Here is a 12,247-nt window from a genome sequence, read left to right as displayed (position 1 = left end):
ACTAGGGCAGAGGATAGTCAAACGATATTGTGTTTTTCACTAGTTTAACAACCGCTGTTCATATAGCGATTGCATGCAGGCTGGACACTCATTCTTGTGTTAATAATTTTTAACTCGGATAGTATTTAGTAATTGATTATGCTCCCTGCATACACTATATTACCGATTTCAAAAACCATATTACATCCGCAGATACCATCGATACACACCCTTATTTAAATTTTAGCGTTTTATGTATGAACTGAAGTTTAGACAAACAATGCCAGACCTGGTTTTATTTTTATGTGATCATGCAGGGTGGCACAATGGCACGGTGTGTTACCATCTCTCCGTTCCAGGATCCTGTGTTTCTTCCGGGTACTACACATACCTCCCACTGACCAGAGGCACACACCTGAACTGTGCAAATGAATGTACAAATGTGTGTGTGTGTGTGTGTGTGTTGCAGCAGATTTTGTTCCAACATATTTCTAACTTTTTTTTTTTCTTATCTCAACCCGATCCAATGCATAAGCTGAAAATAGGCATGATTTGTCTTCATTTCATTCATTACATCAGTGGAATCTGAAATGTAAATAAGACGTAAGGGCACAGAATTTTATCAGCCTATCTACCACTGAGGTGCACTGTCTGAATATTCAATTTTATCTATTATAAAATTTTCAATTTTATCTATTTTTATAATGACGTTTGTTGTTTTGAGGATTCTGAAGCACAGCTGTGTTGACTGTTTGGTGACACAATTTCCATGAATAAACAATAATGTATTTATTTCAACATTAGTGAACTTTATTTCTGGTGCAGGCCCAAAACACAAAGAATCAGAGTAAGCCCCGCAATTTAACATGCCTAGGTGAAATGTCTGTTATGGGTGAAGAGATACTAAGCCCATATGTTAGTTTACTGACCATAATATTGATTATGTGTCACTTACATCAGTATCACTATGTGAACTTTTCAAGATTTTTTAAGTGCTTCTAAATAGCCTATTGGCATGGATGAGACATCTGTTTATATGCAAGACTCACATGCAACAGCAATTCTCTCAAGTTAGAGCCATTGTGTTTTCTTGCTCCCTTACATTCTCCTTGTGTCTGGGAGTAAGATGGCTTACATTCTATATCAGCTTTCTGGATACTGGCCAGATTGAAGCAAATGATATTTCTCTGCCCATAACTTTACTGAACTGTATTTAATTTAGTTTTGGGGCCACCACTTGTAACGAGCACAAAACATACTCTTTTCAATTGTTAAATACAAAAAGATAACAAAAGCCCACCATTTTATTTCAACAAAGCCCTTTCCACACCAACTGCTTTCATATTGTTACATATTTAATTCAGTATTGTTAATAAAACACATCTGAATCTGATCCAACTGAGAATCAGCTCACGCTGAATCACCCTGTGGGGTGGAGCAGTATTTTCTGTGATTTCTTGCACATGCAAATATCTTTAAATATTATAAAGACGCATTACGAATGCATATGTTTGTTATTAAACATATAGTTTGTTAAACATGAGTTCTGTTACTCCACCTCGACCCTTTTAGAGTTTGAATTCTGGATTTTTACTGACACATCAGAGCAACACAGTAGGCTACACACTGAAATTTGCCTGTGTGCTGTTTAGATTATGGACTTACACTGCAAATTAAAATATGCATTCTTTTATTTTAAATATCCACGTTGCCAGTGTCTGGTGTAAAGCCCACTTTGTTTAACATGACAGTATGTTGGATGCAGCATGAGGTGTAAAATGGGCTTAAGAGTTGCTCCAAACTGAATGAAGGCTAATGAAACTTTAATAATAATAATAATAATAATAATAATGATCTGACAGATTTAATAATTATTAAATGTCAAACAAATACCAGAAGAAAGGTTAAATTATGGCTGGTAAAAATTGACCCCATCCGCATCTCAGGCATTCCCATGTGAGGTTGCAGCCCCAAGGTTGGGAACCTATCAAGTAAAGGTACAACATAATTGGAGAAATAGAAAGAAAATTATTAACAGATTTATGAAAAGACAAAAGTTAAAACAGAAATTATTTTGGATAAATACTGACATTTTGTTACTAGTGGAACAGATGCACAAAAAAACATTACAATGCATCACTGAGTTAAACATCATCCACATACAATACAGCATTAATACAGTCATTAAGTCTGATATACCACCACTGCCCTCCGCCACAAAAATGCATATTATTGAGGAACAAAATTAATTAGATATTTTCAGAGCAGTTAAGACACACCCAGGTGTTTGAAACATTTTAAGCATGATTCTTTGTATCAGACTACAGAAGAAATGTTTACTATCAGTATTCCTTCATCCTCAGGTTGGCATCAGGCTAAGGTGGTGTACTATTCCAAGGATTTATTTTGAAGGAATTACTTGTCCTTTAATTTGCATTTCCTTTTCAACATTAGGCAGTCACAGGTTCCCGTTGGTTGTTCTGACGTTTCACTACAAATACTTTTTGTCCGGAAATAGTTACAGCATAAACGTAGTCCTCAAAAATGACTGTGGACAAAATTAGAGTAGCATTAGATCAGAATTACTAGTTTGTACTCAGCAGGTATTTGTGTATCTTTTTAGCAGCATCTCTCTGCTGTAGAGTAGATCAACCTATATACCTCACCTGACATGCGTTTGAGAGGAGGCTCTGCTGCGCTGTGAAGCCTGAATCGACACGCTGTGCGGACCATCTGCATGATCACACCTGCAGTACGTTCATCATTCTCTAGCTCTCCTGAAGACTAGCAGAAAGAAAACAGCATGAAACTGTTTAAGAAACTACTTGGAACTAGGCATGTGAGGATATTATAATATCACTAAGTAATATCTCTTTTAAGGTGTGAAAGATACCTGTATTCATGTCTCTATTTTAAGAGAAACAAAAATGAGGCACCCCTTAGCATTCGTGCCTTGCGTTTAACCCATTCCCACAGGTCAGAGTTGGTTTCAGTTACTAAACCTCTAAAGAATTACAACTGTATATAATAATAACAATAATAATAATAAGTAAAAACATTTCTATGTGGGTGTTGTTGGTCACATGATGAGAGCCATTTACATCATGGTTACACATGTCCAGGAAAATGTTTGCATCAGATCTCTAAAAAAGTAACTAAAATACAAAACTACCAACATATATACTCTAAGTGATCTATTATTCTTATCTTCTCAAATGTTGCCCTCACATTTGTGTAAAAAAGTCAACAGATGCATCTTTACTTGCATTATTTCCCACTGGTCACAACTTTTAAGAAAAATAAATGTGTTCTTGGGCACTTTTATTTTATTTTATTTTATTTTTAAATGAAAACATCATCTGATGCAACATACGCTATATGGCCAAAAGTGTGACACTGATCACCACACCCATATGCGGATATCTTATATATCTTCCCTAAACTGTTACCACAAAGAACTCGAGCGTCCTGCACAGAGCCCTGACCTCAACCCCACTGAACACCTTTGGGATGAACTGGAACACCGACTGAACCCCAGACCTCCTCGACATCCCAACATCAGCGCCTGACCTCAATAATGCTCTTGTAGCTGAATGAACACAAATCCCCACAGCCACGCTCCAACATCTAGTGGAAAGCTTCCCAGAAGAGTGGAGCTCATTATAACAGCAAAGGGGGAATAAAGGGTAATAATGGTCCTCTTCTGTTCTCCCTCTATACTCGATCTCTTTGGTGAGGTCATATCCTCTCATGGGTTTTTATATCACTGCTTTGTGGATGACACTCAACTCATCCTCTCCTTCCCTCCCTCAGACGCTCATGTTTCCACTCAGACCTCAGCATGTTTGGCAGACATCTCATCATGGATGACAGCTCATGAGCTGAAACTTAATTCCACCAAAACTGAACTGCTGTTCATCCCAGGTGATTCATCCCCATCTCAGGATCTTGCAATTTCCCTAGACAGCTCTCTGATCTCACCTTCAGTTACTGCACGCAACCTTGGGGTAACCATGGACAATCAACTGTCCTTTTCCTCTCACATTGCTAATCTGACACGCTCATGTCGATTTCTCCTTTATAACATCAGAAGAATTCGTCCATTTCTTTCCTCACAGGCCACACAGGTTCTTGTTCAGTCCCTTGTCATTTCAAGACTGGACTACTGCGACTCACTCCTGGCAGCTCTGCCTCTGAGCTCCATTCAACCTCTGCAACTGATCCAGAATGCAGCTGCACGATTGGTTTTCAACCTTCCTAAATTCTCCCACACCACCCCACTGAAACGCTACCTCCACTGGCTTCCTGTAGCTGCCCGCATCAGATTTAAAACACTTGCCTACAAAGCCAAAAACGGACCAGCACCCTCTTCCCTCAAAGCATTTATCACACCTCGCATGGCACCACGCTCCCTCTGATCCTCTAGCACTGCATGACTGCTCCCACCATCTCTCAGGTACAAGGAATGCATGCATCAAGACTCTTCCCTGTTCTGGCACCTAGGTGGTGGAATGAACTCTCCTCAGATGTCTAAACTGCTGGGTCACTGACTGGCTTCAAACGACATCTAAAAACCTACTTCTTCCTGAAGTACTTAAAAAAAAAAAAGTGTTGTCTATGTGCTTTTCTTACTATATCACCTCCCCAACAGTGTTTTAGACTGATAGTACTCTTAGTCCATGACCTAGGGAACCAGTATCAGGATGTATTTATTGATAGAGACTTCAAAGCACTTCTGTAAATCATTCTTTATAAAGGAATCTGCCGAATGCCTTAAATGTAAATGTGTCGACAAACTTTTGGCCATGTAGTGTATTTAAGAAATTTGAAGACCTTAAATATCAAAAATCTATTTTGAGACATTTATATTCCTTGGCAACCCTGATGTGTAAAATTGTTTGCTCACAAATGTTCCTGTTGTACATTTGTTGTACCAAAGATAATGTTTATTCCAAAATAAAATGCAAACCAGATTTACTAATGAAGATAATTCCAAACGTGCTAATTCGGTTTCAAAAGGGCAACTAGCTAATGAGAATGATTCAGAATCCTGAAGTGGCACCCAGTGGAGTAAGACATTGCAGTTTAATGTGGCTATAGGATCAGAGCCAGAAAATAATAATGCTTGTGCAAGATTTAACTACTTCATTTGTGCTCAATTTGCCATTTTGTGTTCGCAATTTAATAGCAATGTGTTGTATTTTTTAATATATTTTTTAAGCATTTAAAATATATGTGTAACAATCTCCCTGAAATTATGTGTAGCAATGGTAATACGTCTCACATCCCCATGTTAACACTACCATTAGTAATAACTTGTAGGTTGTGAGCCAATTACTGTCTTAGTTGTCAAGTTAATCATACCCTGACTCAAAACTGAGAAAAACCTGGCTCAAAACTGAGAAAAACCTGGCTCAACAAGGATAATTGTTGGCATTCTGAGTTTATGCACATTTTTCTTAAACTTTACAATAAGCCATAAATCTAATCAGGCAAACGCTGTTAGAGTGGCGCATTAAATACAATGAACAATCAACTGTCTTGCATAATCTTTTTCTTTTAAGTCATGTATGAACAGCAATGTGCAGTGGCCGCCAAAATTAAAATTAAAATGCAAAAGTCCATCAAACATTTGATTTTCAGTGTCTAAACTGGCATGATTCTGCAATAATGAATAGCACTACATTTCCAATTATACTTCCCCATCCCCATGCTACAACTCTAGCAAGTTCTCATTTAATGCTAAAAATAAGCAGATAACAATTCCCAAGGACATTTTAATGCTTGCCAGAAAGGACATTTTAGAAAAAATTATCTTGTTTTGGGCCAAAGGGATTCTTGATATGCTGTAAGAGTTTGTGGGTTTGTAAACTTGCATCAAGTAACTCACAGGCTTCAGGTGGATGAGTCAGTGTTGCCAGGTTGGCATAAAAAAAGCAATCCAATGGCCCATTAACCATCCCCCCAAAAAAAAACAAGTATTAAAACATTGTTTCCCTTAATAGTTAATTTACGAATGCTCTTACTACTGTCATTTCTTATTACAAATTTTATCAAAAATAAAGTGTGGATAAAAGAACAGGTAAGCCAATTTTCTAGGACACAGTGTGATTCATTTAGGGAAACTAATCTACTGTTTCCATTTCTAATATTACATTTATTGTAGTTGCAATACCTCTAAAATTCCTACACAATGTGACCTGTTCACTATGTTTTATTAATAACCACAGTTCATGTGCATGCATAATAAAATATGCTGACTGTATGCCTAGAAAGAAATCCAGCTTACCTATTTCACTTTCTACAGATTAACATACACTGATCAGCCATAACACTAAAACCACCTGCCTAATATTGTGTTGGTCCCCCTTTTGCTGCCAAAACAGCTCTGACGCATCAAGGCATGGACTCCACTAGACCTCTGAAGATGTGTGTGGTTTCTGGCACCAAGACGTTAGCAGCAGATCCTTTAAGTCCTGTAAGTTGCAAGGTGGGGCCTACATGGATCAGACTTGTTTGTCCAGCACGTCCCGCAGATGCTCAATCAGATTGAGATCTGGGGAATTTGGACGCCAAGTCAAATGTTCCTCAAACCATTCCTGAACAGTGTTTACAGTGTGTCAGGGAGCATTATCCTGCTGAAAGAGGCCACTGCCATTAAGGAACACCGTTGCCATGAAGGGGTGTAACCTGGTCTGCAGTAATGTTTAGGTAGGTGGTGCATGTCAAAGTAACATCCACATGAATGCCAGGACCCGAGGTTTCCCAGCAGAACATTGCCCAGAGCATCACACTGCCTCCACCAGCTTGCCTTCTTCCCATAGTGCATCCTGGTGCCATCTCTTCCCCAGGTAAGCGACACACACGCACCCGGCCTTCCACATGATGTAAAAGAAAATGTGATTCATCAGACCAGGCCACCTTCTTCCATTGCTCCATGGTCCAGTTCTGATGCTCACGTGTCCATTGTAGGAGCTTTGGGTGGTGGACAGGGTCAGCATGGGCTCTCTGACCGCTCTGCAGCTACGCAGCTCCATACGCAGCAAGCTGTACTGCACTGTGTGTTCTGACTCCTTTCTATCAGAGCAGCTTTAACTTTTTCAGTTTGTAGCAGTTTGTGCTACAGTAGCTCTTCTGTGGGATCGGACCAGACAAGCCTTCGCTCCCCATGCAATCAGTGAGCCTTGGGAGCCCATGACCCTGTCACCGGTTCACCGGTTGTTCTTCCTTGGACCACTTTTGGTAGGTACTAATCACTGCACACCGGGAACACCCCACAAGACCTGCTGTTTTGGAGATGCTCTGACCCAGTCGTCTAGCCATCACAATTTGGCCCTTGTCAAAGTCTCTCAGATCCTTACGCTTGCCCATTTTTCCTGCTTCCAACACATCAACTTCGAGAACTGACTGTTCACTTGCTGCTTAATAAATCCCTCACCTTTACAGGTGCTATTGTAACGAGATAATCAACGTTATTCACTTCAACTGTCAGTGGTTTTAATGTTATGGCTGTTCGGTGTAGGTGCCCAACCTCCAACTTGATTTGGTGGTTGTGTGAAAGAAAATGTGCAAATTATGTCTTAATAAATGTCTTAAATTATGAGCACACACACAAACAGTAAATTCAATTATCGATTAAGTATTTTAATTAGCATTTTCTAATCAGCATTCGAACCTGAATAAAACCTAGAATAAGCTACAATATATCTAGTTTAGACAGCTTGCTATGCAGAGTGAATCAACAATTAGACATACTTTTATTTATACATATATCTAACCTTCTTGTGTTGCAAATATAATGTTAAGATACAAAAATTGTCACTGTTCACATCCCGCTATGCACTTCTGTTTGTTATTGAACTGTTTTGCATATAATGCAGGTTATCTGATCTTTTTGGAAAGTTTTTAAAGCTTTAAGAGTGGAATGTGATGTGGTCTTTTGCTGTTGTAGTTCATCTGCCTCAAAGATTAGTGTGTTGTGCATGCTGAGTTGATTTTCTGCTTTTTCTGGGTTTTTTTTCATATCATTCAGACTCTAGAGACTGTTGAGTGTGAAAATCCCAGGAGATCAACAGTTTCCGAAAAACTCAAACCAGCTCATCTGGTACCAACAATCATGCCACGGGTAAAGTCACAGAGATCACAATTTGTTCCCCATTCTTATGTTTGATGTGAACATTAACTGAAGCTCTTGAGCTATATTTGCATGATTTTTTGCATTGTGCTGAGTGGATAACTACATAAATGAGCAGGTGTACCGGTGTTCCTAATAAAGTGGCCAGTGAGTGTATATGCTGTTATATAGGCTGTCATTACCTATCACTGTTGCTGCAAATGCGGTGGATAAAATTGGTAACTTCAGAACGTAGAACAAAAAACTTCTGATAACTGGAAGTCTGTCTTTCACATTGCTGTGGAGGAATTTTCCCTTTTCTTTGTAGAAGTGCTTTAGTCCATTCAGTCACATTTGACGGCTTTGAGCATGAAATGGCATTTAAGGTCTTATCACAGCATATCAATGGGGTTCAAGCCGGGACTTTGTCTAGGCCACTCCAACACCTTCCTTTCATTTCTTTTGAGCCATTCAGAGGTGGATTTGCTCTTGTGCTTCAGATTGTTGTGCTGCTGCATAACCCAATTGCACTTGAGGTTCAGATCATGGACTGATGCCTGGACATTCTCCCTCAAGAATTTGTGATTCCAGGCCCTGAAGCAGCAAAGCATGCTCACACCATCACATTACCACCACCATGTTCGAGTGGTGGTGTGATGTTCTTATTGTGGAACGCTGTGTTAGCTTTACACCAATGGGACCCAGGTGTTTGAAAAAGTTCCACTTTCCACTCATCAGTTCACAGAACATTATCGCAAAGGCTTGGGGGTCATCAGGCTGTTTTTTGGCCGACAGGAGAAGTTATGTTCCTCTTGGTTAGCAGTGGTTTTTGCTGTGCCACTCTCCTGTGGATACCATTTTTGCCCAGTTTCTTTCTAATGGTGGAATTATGAGTACTGACCTTATCTGAGGCAAGTGAGGCCTGAAGATCCTTAGATGTTCTACGATCTACGTCCATAGATGGGTTTTTTAATGACTTCCTGGATGAGTCGTCTGCACTCTTGGAGGAATTTTGTTAGGCCAGCCACTTCAGGAAAGCTTCACTACTGTACCAGGTTTTCTCCATTTGGAGATAATGGCTCTTCCTTTAGTTCACTGCACCCCAGAGCCTCAGAAATGGCTTTGTGAGCCTCAGAAATGGCTTTGTAACCCCTTCCAGATTGATAAATTTTCTCCTTTCTTCCAAAATTTCTTTTGATCATGGCACAGTGTGCTGCTTGTTGAGACCTTTTAACCTACTTCACATTGCTGGAAAGCTTTTAGTTAAGTTATACTTAGGTTTAACAGGGCTGGCAGTAAACAAGTCTGGTGTGTCTAGTCTAATTGAATCCAAATATCAATTAAATTTGCATAATTAGTTGATCGGGCAACTAAGGGGGCAATTACTTTTTCACACATAGCCAGTTGGAGTTGAAACTTTTTTCTTCAATAACTGAAATGATAATTTAAAGACTGTATTGTAGATCAATAGGATCAATATCGCTCAGGATATTAAATTTTGTTATACTTCTTTCAGATATGTAAAAATAGAAGAAATCAGGAAGGAGCAAATACTTTTTCAGCACTGTGCTGACATATTGCCTGCGCAGACTGTGAGTTGAATTTTACGTTTTAAAAAAAATGTGCACAAAACTTGACTGCCAACATTTTGTTTTACTGTGGTAACAGAAATATTTTAGACATTGGTCCTAAAAGAAGGTAGTTCTGATTCTGGGATCAATGAAACTGACGTTTTCTAGGCTTCCTACAGCCATAGCAGCTTTACCTAAACTGCTGGTTCTAATTGTCAGCAATGTTCCTTTTAACCAGAGCAGAAATTAACCAAAATGTGGAAAAAACATGTCATGCACATGTTCAAAATGCAGTTTTCCTAGGTCTTTCTTAGAATAGTACATACAATGTTTAAAGCTGCACTCAGCTAAAGGTAATAACTCCTTAGTTTCCAAACATCGCCTAGTAAAAACAAAGAAAACTCTCCATCAGCTCAGGAACTCGGGACGGTCACCTCACCCCCGAGTTCAGGGAGTGACGTCAACATGGCTGCTCACAGCATCAGCAGTAAACACAGCAGCACTTTTTACCTTTCAATGAGTTACCCTGTATATACACAAGTATTAGCTTTAGCATTTAGCATACAGACATGTTCACCTGTTAAATCTATAACACATATCTATATCTATAACTACATCACTCAGCACAGCTAGCTGGCTAGCCTGCTGCTAATAAAACACGAACATGGAGGCGGCCGTGATTTTTTCCTACTTTTAAAGCTCAAAAATGATGTAATTCTGAGTTCTGACTTCACATTTCTGGGGTTAATCTAGTGCAGCATTATTATAATTGCAATTAGTGTTCAGAGCTGCAGCAAGCATCACTAGAGGCCCACTGGGGCAGAAATCACACTGCCCCATACTCAGGGGCGGGGCACATTATTCTGAAGTGTCAGTGACAACACTGGATATCTCAGTGTGTCATTTATCTAATTACCAGCATGTGCATACCTGAAAGCTGTCCTGTTGTGGTAGTGTGTTATTTAGAGTAATACAAGTATGGAGAAATGAGAGAAAGGAACACAAACAAACAAACTCACTGCAAGCACGCCCTCCTCGCTGATCACCAGATATCCGAGCTGGCCTGGTATTCTCTCCAAACCTTGAGTCAGTGCAGTAGTCTAGAGGAAGAACAGTCAACAGAGGAAGAGTAAACACAGAAGAAGAGCAGACAACAGAGGAAGAGTAAACACAGAGGAAGAGTAGACACAGAGGAAGAGTAGACACAGAGGAAGAGCAGACACAGAGGAAGAGTAGACACAGAGGAAGAGTAGACACAGAGGAAGAGTGGACACAGAGGAAGAGTGGACACAGAGGAAGAGTAGACACAGAGGAAGAGTGGACACAGAGGAAGAGCGGTCACAGAGGAAGAGCGGTCACAGAGGAAGAGCAGACACAGAGGAAGAGTAAACACAGAGGAAGAGCAGTCACAGAGGAAGAGCAGACACAGAGGAAGAGCAGTCACAGAGGAAGAGTGGACACAGAGGAAGAGTGGACACAGAGGAAGAGTAGACACAGGAAGAGTAAACACAGAGGAAGAGCAGACACAGAGGAAGAGCAGACACAGAGGAAGAGTAGACACAGAGGAAGAGTAGACACAGAGGAAGAGCAGACACAGAGGAAGAGTAGACACAGAGGAAGAGTGGACACAGAGGAAGAGCAGTCACAGAGGAAGAGCGGTCACAGAGGAAGAGTAGACACAGAGGAAGAGCAGTCACAGAGGAAGAGTAAACACAGAGGAAGAGTAGACACAGAGGAAGAGCAGTCACAGAGGAAGAGTAGTCACAGAGGAAGAGTAAACACAGAGGAAGAGTGGACACAGAGGAAGAGTAGACACAGGAAGAGTAAACACAGAGGAAGAGTAGTCACAGAGGAAGAGTAGTCACAGAGGAAGAGTAAACACAGAGGAAGAGTAGACACAGAGGAAGAGTAAACACAGAGGAAAGTAAACATGGACGCCGCTTATAATGGAAGCCTCCGGTTATATACAGTTTTTCTAGCCTGCATGACACTTCTAAAGGACAGCTAAAATTAGCTATAAAGATTTAAAGCGTGGCTAATTTTCATTACGTGTCCAAAGGAAAAAGCTCATTTCGACACGGGAGGCACAGAAAAAGCACAAAAAAGGCATAAAAAGGCACAAAAACAAATAAATAAACAAACATACATACCATTTTTACTCCACTTACAAATCCGGAAACGCCAAAATCGCCTGCGTGTCTCACGTGACGATGTGGGACTATCACGTGACGCAGCGCGTCTTCTTCTGCCTCGTCTGCTTTTTCTTCTTCTTCGGTTTGTAACTTCGGTTGGCAAACAACTTGTTGTGCATTACCGCCACCCACTGATCAGGAGTGTGAGCTAGCTCGCTTTATAACCTAATATAAAGCAAATCTAAGACGTGTTGGGGAAGAAAATAAACACTCTTATAGTCAGTCCAAAGCTATAATTATTGCTAGCATTTCATGTGAGAATACTGCATACAGATTATGTGTTAGCCATCTTCCCTGCTCTGTTCCTGTATCTGAAACCACAAATGCAGCTGATCCCTTTGCTCAGGTCTTTTTTATTGATTTTTTCCCCCTTGAAACGTTTTTTCACAGGT

The 12,247-nt window shown here is 40.1% G+C and overlaps 1 protein-coding gene across 2 annotated transcripts; it reads right to left on the bottom strand.

Moving 5' to 3' along the window:
- Nucleotides 1-1,255: 1,255 nt before the first annotated feature.
- Nucleotides 1,256-11,955, bottom strand: lamtor4 (late endosomal/lysosomal adaptor, MAPK and MTOR activator 4). 2 transcript variants are annotated; one of them, XM_026943602.3, is made up of 5 exons: nt 11,814-11,955; nt 10,683-10,763; nt 2,646-2,763; nt 2,399-2,527; nt 1,256-1,963 (listed from the first exon to the last, which is right to left on the bottom strand). In XM_026943602.3, the coding sequence occupies exons 1-4, from the start codon at nt 11,814-11,816 to the stop codon at nt 2,430-2,432; spliced, it is 300 nt and encodes a 99-aa protein (XP_026799403.3). In that variant the 5' UTR covers nt 11,817-11,955; the 3' UTR covers nt 1,256-1,963; nt 2,399-2,429. The 2 variants fall into 2 exon arrangements, with proteins under 2 accessions (XP_026799403.3, XP_026799402.3); XM_026943601.3 differs by having other exon boundaries at nt 1,256-2,527.
- Nucleotides 11,956-12,247: the final 292 nt, after the last annotated feature.

Source organism: Pangasianodon hypophthalmus, chromosome 18 (assembly GCF_027358585.1).
Source record: "Pangasianodon hypophthalmus isolate fPanHyp1 chromosome 18, fPanHyp1.pri, whole genome shotgun sequence".
Taxonomy (NCBI): domain Eukaryota; kingdom Metazoa; phylum Chordata; class Actinopteri; order Siluriformes; family Pangasiidae; genus Pangasianodon; species Pangasianodon hypophthalmus.
Note: the sequence above shows the minus strand (reverse complement) of the source record. Positions and strands in the feature narration are given on the sequence as shown.

Bases quoted from the DNA above. Each gene is read 5' to 3' on its own strand.
- lamtor4 (XM_026943601.3), bottom strand. The intron at 2,764-10,682 runs GTGAGTTTGTTT...TCTTTCTGCTAG, and splicing joins GCGAGGAGGGCGTGCTTGCA to TCTTCAGGAGAGCTAGAGAA. The intron at 2,528-2,645 runs GTGAGGTATATA...TTTTGTCCACAG, and splicing joins TCCTCTCAAACGCATGTCAG to TCATTTTTGAGGACTACGTT.